This window comes from Neodiprion lecontei, chromosome 5 (assembly GCF_021901455.1).
Source record: "Neodiprion lecontei isolate iyNeoLeco1 chromosome 5, iyNeoLeco1.1, whole genome shotgun sequence".
Classification (NCBI taxonomy): Eukaryota; Metazoa; Arthropoda; class Insecta; order Hymenoptera; family Diprionidae; genus Neodiprion; species Neodiprion lecontei.
Genome location: NC_060264.1, coordinates 19,157,986 through 19,174,543, shown reverse-complemented (window position 1 = coordinate 19,174,543; position 16,558 = coordinate 19,157,986). Strand labels below are relative to the sequence as shown.

General features: G+C 36.7%; 1 protein-coding gene across 1 annotated transcript; it reads right to left on the bottom strand.

Annotated features, from left to right (window-relative positions):
* Positions 1-1,475: 1,475 nt before the first annotated feature.
* Positions 1,476-16,156, bottom strand: LOC107223828 (protein hunchback-like). The gene is made up of 4 exons (XM_015663647.2): positions 15,765-16,156; positions 9,376-9,519; positions 6,014-6,411; positions 1,476-4,043 (listed from the first exon to the last, which is right to left on the bottom strand). The coding sequence occupies exons 2-4, from the start codon at positions 9,496-9,498 to the stop codon at positions 2,645-2,647; spliced, it is 1,920 nt and encodes a 639-aa protein (XP_015519133.1). The 5' UTR covers positions 9,499-9,519; positions 15,765-16,156; the 3' UTR covers positions 1,476-2,644.
* Between the last annotated feature and the right edge of the window lie 402 nt (positions 16,157-16,558).

The following is a 16,558-nucleotide window of genomic DNA, read 5'->3' as shown; positions in this document are numbered from 1 at the left end:
ATAGCTAACTTTGCTAGAATTTCTCCAACGTTCTCCTGGAAGCACGAGTTTTTTTCGTTTTAATACTCAATATACGATTATTCTTATTGCTGTGTATATATTTGTTTGCTCTGTTTTTGAAACCAGACACTCAATACTCGCGTCGATGCGTTAAATATGCTTTGTTTTATTCCGATGTCAACTTACCTTGCATTTTTTAACTGATTGTGAAGGTTAAAACCTTTCGTATTACCTTTAACAACAGGCGAGAAGCTTGCGAGTAATTTTCATTAATGATCTTACTTCAATAACATCGCTTCAATTGTCATACTTATAACGAGTGTCTGATATTTATCAAAAAAATTCACCAAGACTTTGGCATCGCGAGGTTAAAAATTTTCAGACACCTGAAGGCTCTTTTCTTAAAAATAACATGCCTTTTTTAAATCTTTAATCAAGGTACTAATGGTTATGTAGGGGAAAAAATGACTGGAAAAAACGTTTTTTACACCAGGTTGCTTGAATGGAAGAAAACATGCGAAAAATTGATCGAAGAATAATTCAAAGATTGAATATTTGCACATAAATAACTTATATATTTTCAAGATTATACATATAATATGTATATGGGGCATTCCACATCAAATTAGCAGCTGATGATTTTCAAAAACAGTGTGTTCGGAATTGTTTTTTCATTTTTTCAAATTTCACCGGTGGCTAAAAATATCTGATAAAATTTCTGAGATTCACTTGAGTCGGTAAGAACATCATACTAAAAAATGATTAAAATCATAGTGGGTGAGGTAAATGGGCTACTAATTTGACGTGGAATGCTTCATACAGAATGGAATGTCAGTTATCATTACCATAATTAAATTGCAGCAAAAGAATTTTTTATATATATCATCATGTCCATGTTGATAACACAAATATTTATAATGTACACATCTTGGAAATACAAGGAAAAATTAGAAAAAAAAATCACATTGTTCCACATTGATTTTTTCGAATGATAAATAATACTATTATATATAGACGTAATTGTAATCAAATGTTACTATTATAAGAATATTATAAAATATAGTTGTATTTATACTTTAGTCCAAACGCGTCTATTCAAAACCGTCTGTTTACCGTTAACGAAACATGTCAGTCACGTTTTATTTAAGACGCGAACAAAAACAAAAAAAAAAAAACTAATATTGCGAGATAATAAATAAAATATCATTATGACTTCAAATCCAAGTCGATGAAATTAAAAACTAGAAAATGAAAAGAAAGAGGGAAAAGTAAATAAACTTTAAGCTATGTGTGTAAATGTTTTACGTTGATAAAGCAAAGTAATAAACGCGCATAATCAAGTGAATAAATATTATTAAACATGTTTTATGGATTTGTCAATCCCGCGTTTACAATAATTGTATTGTAACTTGTTATCCAGATTGTCGATACATAACGTTTTTGAAACGACGCCGCGAATTATGGACTTTATGGACTTTTCAATTCGCATATGTAGGATGATAGTTATCACGTTTTGTCAGTCTTCTTATAGTACATGTATGATAGATATGATATAATATATTTCTTTTATGTAATATAATTCCGAATAGTCTTTGGATAAGAGAAAAAAAAAATGAACGCAAACTGATAAGAAAGGAATCATTGGATACCTTAATTTTGATCATTACTATTGTGCAAGGCATTTTCTGTAAGTGGTTCTCCTCTTTATGTTAAATTTTTTTCACTGATCGTATATATTAAGATTATTATATATAAGTGTACAAAACTATAGAGATTTTCATTTTGAGATATTTGATCTCAGATAATTAAACTTACTCTCAACATTTAAATATCTCTTGCAATATTATGAACTCATTATAAGTGTTCATACTCATTTTTTTCATTCATCATTTAAGCATGTATACAGAAATAATCATGTAGAACAATTAAACATGTATACACGCATCATCATGTAGAACGATATCATCAATCATTCATTCATTCGCTGTTTGTTTCTTGGTACTTTTTTTTAGGATTTTGAATTAATTTCTGTCACAGTTTATGACGTATGTCTCAATTTTCAACCCAATCTTTCAGCTCTAAGGTGTAAGTTTTTCTCATAGATCACACGCGTTGAACTCTGTGCTATTATTTTATGATTTCACCAAAGTTCTACATACATAATCATGTAGAACAATATTATCAATCATTTATTCCTTCATTCATTCGCTGTTTGTTTCTTGCTCTTCGTTTTAGGTTCCTTGTAGTTCTGTACTTTGAAGACAATTTGAAATTTTAGAGAATCAAAGTCAAGCTAGTTTCGGACAATGCAATAGTTGAGTGTAAACCAATCGTTATTCACTCGGACACAATAATCGTTTAAAAAGTTTTCTTCGCCATTATTTTCAGATGACGTTTCGGTCGATTTAAATTTGGGAACACATGTTTTTCTTCAAGGCAGGTATTTTGAGCCGACGATCGCTTTTCCAATTAACATTCAGACACGAAACTTGCTCTGATTAGATACACGCGACAGTAAATAAACAAATGGAAGAAGGAAGAAAAAAAAACACCAAAAAAATTCAAATGAAAATGGAACGAAATAAAAAAAAAAAAAAAAAAAAAGGAACATTCAAGAAGAGAAGGCAATGATTTCGAGCGACATTTACAAGTGGGAAGATTTCGCGATGTGCAAAAAGAACGAAACCTTGTCGAAGCATTCGTATCCGCACAGGTTGCACTCGTAGGGATTCTTGTAACCATGATATCCCATGTGCAACGTGTACATAACGACATTGCCAAAGCCGAGTTCGCAATACGGGCAATAGCATTCCAAAGCAGCGCCACCTAAAGTGTTTTCCTGACTGACCATCGGCTGCTGAGCGTTGAGAATCGGATCTACTGGTGATTCGATCGCAGGATTTGAAACGGAGTCGGAAGACTCACCGTCCGACTCGTCAGCGACCATCAATTTGTCCAATTTAAAGGCCTTCCCCTTGCGCCTGCTGGTGCGTCCGTTTTTGGCAGGCTTTGTCTTTGAACTCTGTGCCACTTCCGGTTTGCTGAGATCCAGAGGAGCCTCTTCCGCCGGAGGCTCGGGGCTCGTCGAACTCCCGGCGGAAGAACTGCTCGGTGAGATCACCATCGCGTCCCTCTGAGCTCCGAAATTTTGCTGGTTGTCCCGGGCGAAAAATTCGAAGGGTTTTAACCCCTCCGATTTCAGCATCTCGTTTTTGTTGCCGTGGAACTGCTGGAGGAAGTTGACCGGCAGATTAACAGCCGAGAGCAACTGCCCGTAATTCAACTGCTGCAGTCCCATCTGCACCTGCTGATGACGATGCTGCTCAACGACGAACGGATTTACCTGAATCTGTGCTGAGCTTACGCCGGCCATTTTCTTCCCAGAGCTGCCCGCCGTCTTCGAAGCCTTCTGTTTCGGTCCACGTCTAGTTCCGTAGATATCGATTATGGGCAGCGGATTCGGAGAACCGTCAGGGTTCAGAACCATTGCCGGTTGGTGGGCATACTTTCGCAGGTGGAGCTTCAGCGAGTGGCAGTATTTACTGGCGTATGAACACTCGGCGCATCGGTACTGATAGATGTTTGAGTGGGACTTGAGATGGCTGTTGAGCATCGACTTGTTGACACAGGAATACGGGCACTTGTCGCACTTGAACGGCTTTGAGCCAAAATGGTTCCTGAGGTGATACTCGAGGTGGTGTTTGTACTCCGTTACGAAGGGACACTTCGGGCAGGTCAGCAACTTCTCGGCCTTAATGTGGCCCCTGCTGTGATCCCAAAATTCGAGCTTCGTTATCGCCACGTAGTTACACTGCTTGCATCTGAAAGTCTTCACCTTGCCTTGGCAGTTTATTCGCGGCACTCGCATGCCTGGCTCTTCAACCTCGTCAGACTCTTGCTCGGACCGTTCGCCCTGACTTGGAGAAGCTCGCGCACCGTCCTCGGATACTGAACTCGTGGGTGCGTAAGACGAAGTGTTGGGAACCTCCGGCGTGCTGGATTTTGATGAAGAGTGGGTTGTCAGGTGTTCGGTGAAGTGCAATCTGGAAGGAATTTGACAGGTCGTGAGAGCCATGTTTTTTGGGGTACTTTGAGTCACCTTGTTGTATACAATCGATCCAATCGCTAAAGAAAGATCGTGTCAGGGGTTAACGACTATTTACTTTTCCTGTACCAACACCGAATTTCGAGATTGGTTTCATCGTGATATAAAATAATCCAAGGATTTCAATGAATTTCAGAGCATTTCAAATGTTTCGGATGATTTCACAGGCTTCGGTAACTTGTCATAAGATTTTAAAGGATTTCAAAAGACTTGGAAATATCGCATGGGGTCCCAGAAGTTTCTGGGGTTTCGTGACATGTCAAATATTTTAGAAATTCCAGAGGATTTTAAAAGATTTCACAGAATTTTAGAAATGTGAGGTGATTTCAGAGACGTTTTTAAGCTGAAGGTTCAAAGGATTTTATAGAATTTTACAGAATTTCAGAGATTTGACGCGACTTCGAAGATTTCAGAAATTTCGAAGAGTTTAAAAATACTTCACAGAATGTTTGAGAGTTTGAATAATTTTGCAAAAAGATAAAATCATTTCTGTCCGAAACAGATACTTTTCTCATATAACCATTATAAAATTGTAATATAATACACGTATTAAAATTGTAACAAAGTGTAAGACGAATATGAGGGATTCTCCGTCAACTCGGCCATTTTTTTTTCGACCATCTCAGATCTACCCCATAATTGGTTGTATCAATGTACTACCAAAAGGTACTCTACGTGAATTTTTTCAGATTTTTTAATTCATTATTTGAGAAATTCTCGTTTTTTTCAAATGAATATATCTCGGAAACTTGAAGTGACTGAAAAAAAATGACTCTACATAAAAGTTGTAGTTTTTGGTTAGATTTTGAGAGGAATTTCTGAAAAAATATTTTTTTATGCAAAATCTGAAAAAATTCACATTTTAGTAGTACATTTTAGTAGTACTTTGATATAACCAATTATGGGGCAGATCTGAGATGGTCCAAAAAAAATGACCGAGTTGACGGAGAACCCCTCGTATATGGTATAGAGAACTGAAAACCATCTCAATCGCCACACAAAAATAGCTTCACATCCTTCTGTGTAGTGTTTACTCATTTGTGATACGAATACTTCGTGTTCGATAAGAAAAAGTCAAGTTCCGTACGGCACTTGACATACTGGATAACGACAAATAAAGAAGTTAAACATTCAATTACTTCGAAATTTAAACAATCGTCAATTCCCGAAGTGGACAATTTTCCGCGTATCAGACTTACCAGGCGAAAAAATTTGTTCTCTGGAATGAAATGAGCCACTGTAAAACCCGATTTGATTTTACCGAAATAAACGTTTGCTTGTAACTAGGTAATGAAAAAAAAATTTCAGATGGATTGACGAAATTATGACTTTTCTCTGTGAAATATTTGGTTCTAACTCAAACAAATTGCGACTGTCGAATAGTCCTTTGAATCCGGCACATTTTTACCTCTGTGTATAATGTTCAGAATTTTTGAGGTCTACAAAGAATTGGTCATACCAAATTCACAATGCTAGTTTACAATGTAAAATTACAGCATTAATGCATTGAACAAGGTTCGTGAAGTCTGCTCTTGACCGGGCTAGAAACTGGTCGTAAAACGCGTTTAAAGCTTTGAGGCTGTGTCATATTTGAAGAGGTCGTTCCACCCACAAATTGTAATCTAACCACCACAGAGTAGAAAGGTTCGTAATTTAGTGACAGTCTTTACAAAACTAAACTGCAGAAAATGTACCTCATAAAGGCAAAGCGGTTTTTTTTTTCGGGTACGACGAAAAAAAAAAAGAATGAAATCGAAACCCAACACGTTTCAACTCCAAGTTTGACACACTTAATTACTTAATTACTTAATACTTACAGCACGCATAAAAATTGTCCATACTCCGAGTTTGTGAAAAATGAAGTTTGTCTTACAAGTCCATTCGTCAATAATGACGTCATAAACTCACCTGTTAACGGTAACGAAGGGGCAAATCGGGCACTGCATGACGCGTGGCTGATCGTTCTCGGGTTTCATGGTGCTGGACACCATGTCAACGGGTTGCTTAGCCCGCGCGCTGCTCTTCTTTCGTTGCTTGGTTTTGGGCTTGTAGGCCGCGGACGACTTGGACGACCTTGCGCCTTTGGCGTGGGGAAAACCAACGCCGGAATAACTCGAATTGGATACACTCTGGGGGCTGTATTCGTACAGCGTAGCGCTCGAATCCTGTGACGTCGCGCTCGCGGGTGACAGACTTCCGTTCGCCATTGAAGACGAACTCCGACTACTTGGTGACACCGAGTTGCTCGTGTAGTGACCCGGAGACACCCCGGAGTCATTGTTTGTATCCTCCGGCGACTCCGATTTCTGAAAATCAAGGTTATCCAGCTAATTTTGTCCTTGGAGTTGTTCTCATCCTTATTTGAGGTTACGTTCGTCGTTATTCAAGGTTGTTTTCACCTCTATCCAGAGCTACGTTATTGTTCTTCAAAGTTATTTTCATCCTCGATCAGGATCGTTTTTATTCTTATTCGGAGTTATGTTCATTGATACCCAGGGTTATTTTCATCCTAATTCGGGGTTATGTTTACGGTTATTCAAGGTTATTATTTGTTCTCTTTCGGGGTTTAATATTTCTGTTAGCTATATCACGAGTTTGAAGTTTGTGACGTCATCGTAACGATGCATTTTTTTACAGAAAATTTCTTTGTTCGGGAACATTAGCATTGTCCAAAATTTAGTAAATTATAATAAAGTTCGATTAATTTTTTTTTGGAACCGCAGGCAGTATAACAGGATTGAAACGAATGGAACGGAGTAGGAATGTGGATGATCTGGAAAGAAACAATCGAACGCACGGGTAGGACAGAAAAGATGGCGAAGGACGCGACGTATTTACGCAATATGTGGCCTATCGAGCCTTGTTTATACTTAATACCGATTGTATTCGACTCGTATTTTGCTAACTCAACTTATGTAAAATGGAAATTTTCGAAACGTTTATTATTATCCTTCTTTCCCATTTTTTGCTGTCAGCTAATCAGGGACCCGGCGACCTTCGGATGTCCAGGCCAGTTAATGTAGAAAAATTTTTATTTACCAAGATAGCGAGTCCGGCGACGAGTCATTTGAAATGTAAATATTTTTCATGTTATACTTTATGAAACAAAGCTTATGTAGACCACCCCTGTCCTAACGTATGTACCATCTGTCTATACATCTATGTATGTATACATACCAATCGCAGGCATAAAATATAGATATTTATTTACACAGGCATACACAATGCAAACACAATACCTTTACTTTCGTCACAATATGTAAGGATATGGAAAAAACCTGACTGCAAGATTAAGAAAAGAGGTTTGTCAAACGGAAAGTCACCATTGCCAATTGTGTGTGTTGTTTGAATTCGAACGTTGGACTTTTATCTACCGTACTAAAATGTTCCAAAATTAAAATTCAAAAATTCACGTCAATCTTTTGCGCATTTTTCGTGTCTTGGAAAATATTCAGATTTTTTTGTACGGTACTATTGTTTCCATGCACAAATGTTGTTAGATTTCCGTGCAATTTCTACATCCATTTTAGCCGTGATTTAACGAAGACGATTCAGATGTTGTTTAGTAGCCAACAACGTGTTGAGGAAAAAAAAACTATTTCAACTTTAAAAACTGATTTAATAATTTTATACGAAGAAATCTAAGTATGAAAACTAATTTCAAGAAATAATATCTCGTTTCTTCAAAAGAACTCAAAGATAAGGTTATAGCAGCTACATGAACGGAGAAAAACTGATTTTTTGCAGTGCGTAAACACTTTTTCATGTGAAAGGAAAATTTTTGAAATCAGAGGTAAATCAATTTGATACCGAATTGATTCATCGCAGAAATAAAAATTAACATTTCCAAAACGACCGCGAGATTGACGAATGAAAAAAAAAATCATCGAATCTTAAACTCGCAACTATACTTTCGATTTCCGCGAACTAAAAAAATTGCGAACATCGTGGCAGAAAACATTCAGCATTCACCAATAAAAGAAAGATATATTTTCGTAAGGTTGACTTTCATAATGACGTTAATGTAACGATGTGATTTTTGAAAAAAATCGGCGATTCGCACACTTCAGTCTTGTCCAAAATTCGATAAACACCAATAAAGCATGCCATATGTTACTAACGTTTTAAAAATCCAACTCTGTCAAAGTTATTTAATATCGAAGTGAAAAATTGGAAAAAGATATTTTGGATTTCACGTTTTTTTAGATTAACTGTACACTGAGAGAAATTTTTAGTTCCGGTTGCCGCTCAGTCCTTAACTATTTTTATTTTTTACCACAATCGAAAAATATAGTTCTAGGTAAAAAATGAAAATTAGTTTTCAAGCTGTTACCAGAAAGTCTAGTATCCGTTACTATTCTTTCTCATTACGACCACTGTTGCTATATTTTCTTGTAACTGTTGCGAAAATTTAACGCTTGTGCAATAATGAATTGACGTTAAACCCTTGTTTAGCTAAAAAAAAGTAGAGTAAACCGAGCAAACTGATTTTGCGTTGCAGTTACCAAAAAAGGATCGACAATAGCTCAAAATCGTTACGCGCACTTCGTTTTTCGTAATTCCGACAATATTCAAACAGTTTTTTTAACGATACCTGTTTTACTGAATTCTTCTAGTTACTATAACGCATGAAATTTTTCTCAGTGCGGTAACTTCAATCTTGTCTAATTTTCTACTCATGCTCTCCACCGAAACAAAGTATTACACTTATAGTTACTATACATTCGTAAGAAATCTGCGTTTTCTACCATACCATAATCAAAAAATCCAACATACTGTTAATACTAAATATATATAATATTAAATAGTTACTTGCATCAAATTTTTCTGCAATTCAAAGCAATATTTGCAGACCTGTCGAATCGTAAGAATACCAATTTAATTGGAAAGTCTCTGCAATAAGTATAAACAACAAATAAAATGTTAGGTACTCAGTTTATACAAAACGCAGGTTAATAAACATAATACAACTCTGCACGTTCCATCTTCTTATCTATTTATCTACATATATATATATGTATAATTGCAATAAAGATTACGGTAACAAGGAAAAAAAACGAAACAAAGAATAAAAAAAACATAAAAATAAAAAAAAAAGAGCGCGGGCGTATCGATTGCACCGATCGCGAGTTTCGTTCGGGAAAAAGGGGGAACTCAGTGATGGCGGGGCTCGGCAAATGACGAATTTCGCTACAGAGAGGCTGGCCTCTCCTTCGCATCGCGGGGCTTGATTAGGGGGATGATGCAGGGGCGTCTCGGGGGTTACTCACCACGATTGTGTCGGTGATGTTCCAAGCGGGCGTGGTTGGCGAATAGTTGAACTCGCCGTTTCTCTGCTGCTGATGAACTGGAGGACCCGTGACCGGGTCTTCCACGATCCGTTTACCTTTCATCTTGCACACCTATGCAGACCGCTAAGTGAAGATAAACAAAAAACACTCGCTCAAAATTGTGAAAAAAGGAAACCCAACTTCCGTGGTGAGAAGAAAAAAAATAATAATTGATATCTCAACTTGATCCGCCAACACAGGCCGATGAATAATAAATCTAGTCACAGCAACCGAACATTTGTTGAGTTAACTGATGTTCAGTTGCGGAAAAAGCTTCGATTGTGTCAACTAAATCTGTACGAACACAGGCTGAGGAATGTGAAATTCATTCACCGTAGATAAATATAATTAGTTGACTTGACTGATTTTTAGTCGCGGAAAGAGTAATTTGATTGTTTTCTTTGAGAAAAGAAATCGACTAAATATGGGATGCGTTTTGCAAAAACAAATAACCGTTTTATTTATTTGAAACAAGGAAGAGTGAGCAAGATAGATGTTTTGTGTCAAATGAGAATATGTTCAAATTTGTAGCTATTATAAAACAACACATTTGTTAGTATTTATTTTACAGCCACCGGACAGCCGCCATAATGCTTTTTTCTTACTAAAAATCGTACCAATTAGGTTAGCAGAAGAAAAACAGAAATTTACGATTTTCAGTTTAAAAAAAGGCAATCTTATTTCCAAGTTTCGATACCATTGTACTATACTTCATTGTCTTTAAGGTACGATCAGTTATACATTTTTCATACGCATTGAATGTATAATCGATCACGAATTTCTAGAAAATTCTGAAATTCATAATCTAGAATGAAACTTGCCTCTGTCTAAATAATTCGTTCTGCGGAAAATGTGTAACGGAGTTTCGATCGGTCAAGATTAATCGAAAATAGTTTAAATAACAAATGAATACATGAACTTCAATATTTATTCACTATTCATAAATTCATCATCAAATCGCACTATTGGTATAGTAAATTTTATACTTTTCTATCAAGCTTTGATCGATTAAAAATTCAAACATAGGTATGGGAGAATCAGAAAAATTACTAATTTCAAAAAATTTGTGCAGAATCCAAATACAGATCCGCTCAACTAGCCCTTTTTTCCATTTACTTTCTTTCAACCCTGCAGCTTCGTCATTTTCAATGATGCGAGACGAAGTTCAAAGCGTAGGTATACAAAACACATTATAAATCAAACCAATAACTGAAAACTTATACTCGTGAGTATAAAAAAAAAGGAACGAGCTCGTCTATCAAACACACAGGAAGTGAAAAAGGGTGTAAGAAATTCTGACAATTTTCTATGTACTTTCCTGAGCTACGGCAGCGTGATCGAGTCAAGAGGGTGCAAACGCAGACTGCAGCTGATGCGTTAACCGGCAGTAGAAGCCTACAAAAATAGAGCCGAAACGAAAGTGAGCAGTGCAGAAATTCTCAGAGCGGGCACTTTTATTTCATTCCTTGAAAATTTTCCGACTTTTCCCAGTTTCCACGACTGAAATAACGATTTTTATTCCCGATTTTTCTGTTTGTTTTTAAAAACGTTGAAATTGAATACAGTTCGATAACAAAAAAAAAAAAAAATATTGTCAAGTACTAGTAAATTTCAAATTTAGATACATTTAATTCCCATTGTTATTCGTTACAACATTACCTTCTTCGTAAATGATCTTATCGATAATCGAGCGAGCGCAGCACGTGAAATAAGAATTTTCGAGGAGGAAACCCGAATATGTAGTACAATTTGTTAGTAATGGTTAAAAAAATCTAGAAATCGCATTGAGCACCCTATTTCGCGAAACATTCAAAAACGACTGCATTGCAAAATGTTCATTAAGATTACCCGACATTTTCCGGTTTTCCAGAGAAAAAATTTCATTTGTCGCAGTGACTATTAGATGTTATCGCGAGACGGATATTGCTGAGATTCAACGGTTCAAACATCGTCAGAATTACCAGAAAATATGTAATCAATAACTAATATTTAGTGTGATTATGATTTTCAATACTAATTTTTCTGATTACCGCAGGGTTAAATCTGATAACAGTTGTTTAGTTGCCTAACATCGGCATAAGATTATCCCGATAGTTGAAATAAAAAGCTACAATATTAATTTACATTCTCAACCTGGAACTATACGCGTGATAAGTTTTTCGTTCGCGATAAAAAATGAAAATAGTTAGGATCCGTACACGGTAACAACGACAACTGGAAGCTTATCTACCTTGGAATGCTGCAAGAAGAGAACTGTTTCCAGCAATGTTTCGTACCCAGTTTTAATACATGGTTACAAAAGTAAGAAGAGGGGGAAGTCGAAAGAAAGGCGCTTTGCATACCTGAGCAGCGGCCGTTCGGTATGCAAAAACGGGCCTCCCGCAGGCAAATTTCTAAAGGGTTGAGACGGGGGCGGGCGGGTAACGGGGGAGGCAAAATGGGCCCAAAGCCTGCGGCTCTTACCAACAATGCGGTACGGAGAAATGGGTGCGTGGGTCCGCAGGTCGGGTTCTAGGTACCCTATCGCCTCTCTCGTTTTCTCTTTACCTCTTCACCTTCTTGTACCTCGTCCTCGGAAGGAGTCGCGACCTCGAGTAGGATTACTGAATTACGATCTTGGCAGCAGGGTGGTAAAACTCTTCCTACTGGCAGGGTTGTCGTTGATTTACTGAACCAGAGCAATTTAGACTTGAGGAGGGCGCGCGGGGCGGGCAAGTACCTACAAATATATAATCCAGTCGACGACCCGACATAACTAAGGAAACTGCAACTGCCTGCGACCATGTGTTTTTCGGAAATTGACTTAACGGATTATCGACCTAGATATTATACAGCCCTGTACTGTACTGTATTCGTGGAAATAAATCATTCTCGTTACAATCGGAGCTGAGCAACATGGTCCGCAGTATTGCCAACGGCGACTCGGAAAATTTTCGTTTAAATTCATGGAGTACTCCTACCTTTACCGACCGAGAAAACTCACCCGGCTTCCTTCCTGTGTTAAATGAACAAATGAACGAAAGGGGTTCGAATTTCGACGGTGCGTCGCTCTTTTGTACCGAAATTCAAGAAAGTTAATCGTATCCCGAAAATCAATCTTACTGCAATGAGAGCTGAGCAATATTGTCCGCGGTATTGCCAACGGCGACTGGAAAATTTTCGTTTAAATTCATGGGGTACTCCTACCTTTACTGACCGAGCAATCTCACCCGGCTTCTTGCTTTACTAAATGAACAAATGAACGGAAGGGGTTCGAATTTCAACGGTGCGTCGCTCTTTTGTAGCGAATTTTAGAAAGCTAATCGTATCCCGAAAATCGTTAAGACATTTCGGATTTTTTGACTTGTGTTAGTGTTCCCACATTTCCCGCATTTCAGGGGCCAAAAAGTGCATAGCTAAGATAATTCGCGCAATCCCGGAAAGAATGAGGAATAAGTTTCTTTTCGTAAAAAGTCTCTTCGCCTTTTCAAAGCGAAAAATTCAGAGTGCCGAAATCCTTTCACTGATTCTAAAAAATACAATCTATAAATAAATTAAATAAATATTCCTCTCACTGGTGCAAATATAGCTCGTGAAATAAATTCATGGGAAAAAACTTCAGAAGGAATAAAATTGTATAGACGAATGAATATAAAATTAGATAATATACGTAACAAGAATTGCTGAAAATCCTTATTACCGAGAATATTTGTTAAAAATGCACAAGTAGGAAATTTTCTTGTCCAACATATGAAACGAAAAATTGATAAAAATCATTTCTACCGAACTTAGCGCAAATATGAATTATAATTCTTATTCAAAATTTGGGATAAACTAAGAGATAAAAAAATGTTTGATATTTATAGTCGGTGCGAGAAAATCGTTAGAATTGGAATATTTGATTAAGCAATTTTTAGGCAATTAAGGCAATTAAGGCAATAAAAACAAGATGTTATATATAAGGTTGTTTTTGTCAAGCATGAGAGAACGTGAAAATTTCCAAGAACCGCTGCTACTGTTGCACTGTGATTGAACGGTTAGGAATAGTCGTGAAATTTCTGTATAACATACGATGCTATCGATATTTTGTTGACAGTTCTGCGTTCAGAAATTTTATCGCTTTGAAAATTGTGTAATAACTATCTGTAAAAAGCGCCAATCTTTGTGTATAGAAATAGATTCTCGGAGAATTGTGAGAAAAAACTTCGAATTCAATTCACAAGGTGTATGAAAATTGACGAAAGTCCGATCATTTTTTTAAGTCTCATAAATATATAACTACTCGAAAATTGAAGTATTAAGTCAAAATTTCAACATTTTATTCAATTTTCAATACTGCGGTGATTATTGCGAAATCAGAGAGAAATTACTCGAATTACTAAAAAATAATTACATACTGATTCATTGGAATCGAATTCGATATCGATTCTTTCCAAAAATTTTATTTCAATTCGTCCATTTTTTTATGCTCATTCTCTTCATCGATGAGAATTTACCTTTCCCGAAACGAGCCGATATCTGCGATATTGAAACACATTGCGAGTGAATAATTTTTACAAGGATCTGTCGTATTTCCAAACTTTCCCAACAATCATTAAGTCATTTTTCACACTCAACTTTCGCCTCGCTTTCGATTTTCTAGAAAGTGTGGTAGATCTTTAGTATCCGAAAAGCAAACTCTTGCCGCTGCCGATTTTACGGGTTGAATGTAATGAAATATTGTACTTCTACCGGTGCTAGATAATGCGATTCTATGAACTTGATTCTTCCTTTTCGTAGACATTTATTTTTATTTTTTTTTTTTTTTCAAACATCAAAATGAGCATTTTTTCTCACTGCAGCCGCTTCAAGATCTTAAGGAAAATTAACGATTCCCGAAGAAAAAATACATCGGTCAGAATATTTCAGCGAAATATTGCGCCAAGTTTTGGGTATAACGGTTTTTTTTTTTTTTTTTTTTACCTTTGAAAAAAAGTAACGGAGTAGTTTATAGAAATAAAATTATTAAAATTTTTCCAGAAATTCGCAAAAATTCAATGGAAAATAATTCGTACAGCGTTTAATTAAATCTACATAGAAAACCGGAGATAAAAATGTTAATACGTAGAACACGAATATTTTTGTAAAAACTAAAAGGAACGTAAAAAAAAATACATATAGTAACGCTGCCTTTTTCCAAATAATCGACAATAGTTGACACTGCAATAAAAAAATTAATTAAAGTGTGACTACAACGATCATAGTGAAAAAAAAAAAAAAAACAACCATTATATCCTTTATGTTATTTTAACTATAACCGCCGTATTATTGTTATTATGATTATTACACCATCTTCCATACATGTATACACATACACACACACACACATATATATATATATATATATGTATACCGATTCGAAAATTGGAAAGACACAATACAAGAATTCCCGGCACCACAGTATCCATAGCGAATGGGACCAAAAAAAAGTGTTTATCAAACCAGCAATCACACATCCAAGTTTGTATTTTTTTCCCACCATCAGTTTTTTCTCCCTCTCCGTCTTTCTCCTACTCTGTTCTCTCGTCTCCGATTACTTGATCGCGTCTCTCTTCGTTTTCTCGATAATTTATACAATTTTCACACGGTATTAAACGCGGCACAAGTATCCAACGACTTTTTTATTTGCAAAGATGAAAATTTTTGTTACAGAGACGGGGGAGAAAAAAAGAGAGACAAAAAAGAAACAACAACAATAAAGAAACAAACTAAAAAAAAAACTCGGACCGTGAAACGAAAAGTCGGACAATCGCCCGACGAACTCTGGAAATAAATAAATTAAATTCGTCCAGAAACAACGGTCGCGACGAGTGACATAAAGGATACATTTCGAAAAACTCTTTCTCTATCTCTCTTTCTCACTTTCTCTCTAGACGCAAAGTACACAACACACACACACAGATTATGTTTATTTTGATATGAACAGGTATAATGTGGAATATTTGTATATATGTTGTACCAAACGGACAAGAATTAGAGAAGAAACAATGATAAACGCGAATGAGAAGAAAAAGAAGAAGAAAAAGAAGAGTTGCTCGTATTAGCAAAAACAACTATACCTACCTATAATACGAATGTAGAAATTTTAAAATTCGCCAAGAGCGACAATCATGTTCCATCAACGGTTTTAAACACAGAAACAAAACACAAAGTTGCGACCGGCAAAAACAAGGCTAACTATACAATCGAACCAGGTGACCAGTGCCAATCGGTGAAACGCAATATCAAGAAAGCTTCACGGCGTAAAAAAAAAAAAAAAAACGTTCCGCATGCCCAACATTGGATATTAAAAAAAAAATTGTAAATCTTACCTGTTTCGATCCGTTCACTCGATTTGATCAGCGCAACAGCAGCACCAGCGGCAGTACTTCGTGATCGAAGAAACCTCGTTGAAAAGTTGGGAAATTTTGAAAAAAAAGAAAAACACAACAACAGTTTTCAGTTTATTTTCAGTTCGTTATTGTTTTCACGCACATCGACGCGGAACAACTATCGCAATTTTGATTACAATATAATTGTTATTTTATTGTATAAGAAATGAGAAATGTACGGTGGTGAAAAATTGTCTACCACCGCTGTCGAACTTTGACAAACGTATGACTTATTTTGATTCTCCTCCTTTGACTTGTCGCGCACTTTCCGAGCTCAGCCGATACTTCAGATTACTGCAAAGCGTAGAAGCGCGACTGTCACTTGACCAAGTCTCGGACTGGAATACCGCATCGGTTTACTTTGGGCTTTCCAAGGGGCAATGCCGGCCGTTCTCACCCTCTCCCTCTCCCTCAAAAACTGCCCAATCGCCGCCCGACAATTGACGGTATATTCATAGATGTTTTTGGCAACCGGGATCTCTCCCCTCCCGCTCCCTGCCCCTTCGCTTCACTACTAGCAGAGGGTGACCCGTCGATGGCGGGGGAGATCCGCTATTTCCCTCTCTCCGTCTCTCTCACTCTCCTCCCCTCCATATCTCTCTCTCTCTCTCTCTCTCACTCTCACACACTCCGTTTAGTCATCAGACGGCGCACAGCGGAGCCCTTTTATTTTTCTACGTATGTATACGTATTCCGATTTCCCTCTTTCTCTATTTCTCTTTATCTATTTGGTT

Coding starts and splice junctions, on each gene's coding strand:
- LOC107223828 (XM_015663647.2), bottom strand. CDS start 9,498: ATGAAAGGTAAACGGATCGTGGAAGACCCGGTCACGGGTCCTCCAGTT. Junction 6,412..9,375: donor ACATCACCGACACAATCGTG/GTGAGTAACCCC, acceptor CTTGATTTTCAG/AAATCGGAGTCGCCGGAGGA. Junction 4,044..6,013: donor CCCTTCGTTACCGTTAACAG/GTGAGTTTATGA, acceptor AATTCCTTCCAG/ATTGCACTTCACCGAACACC.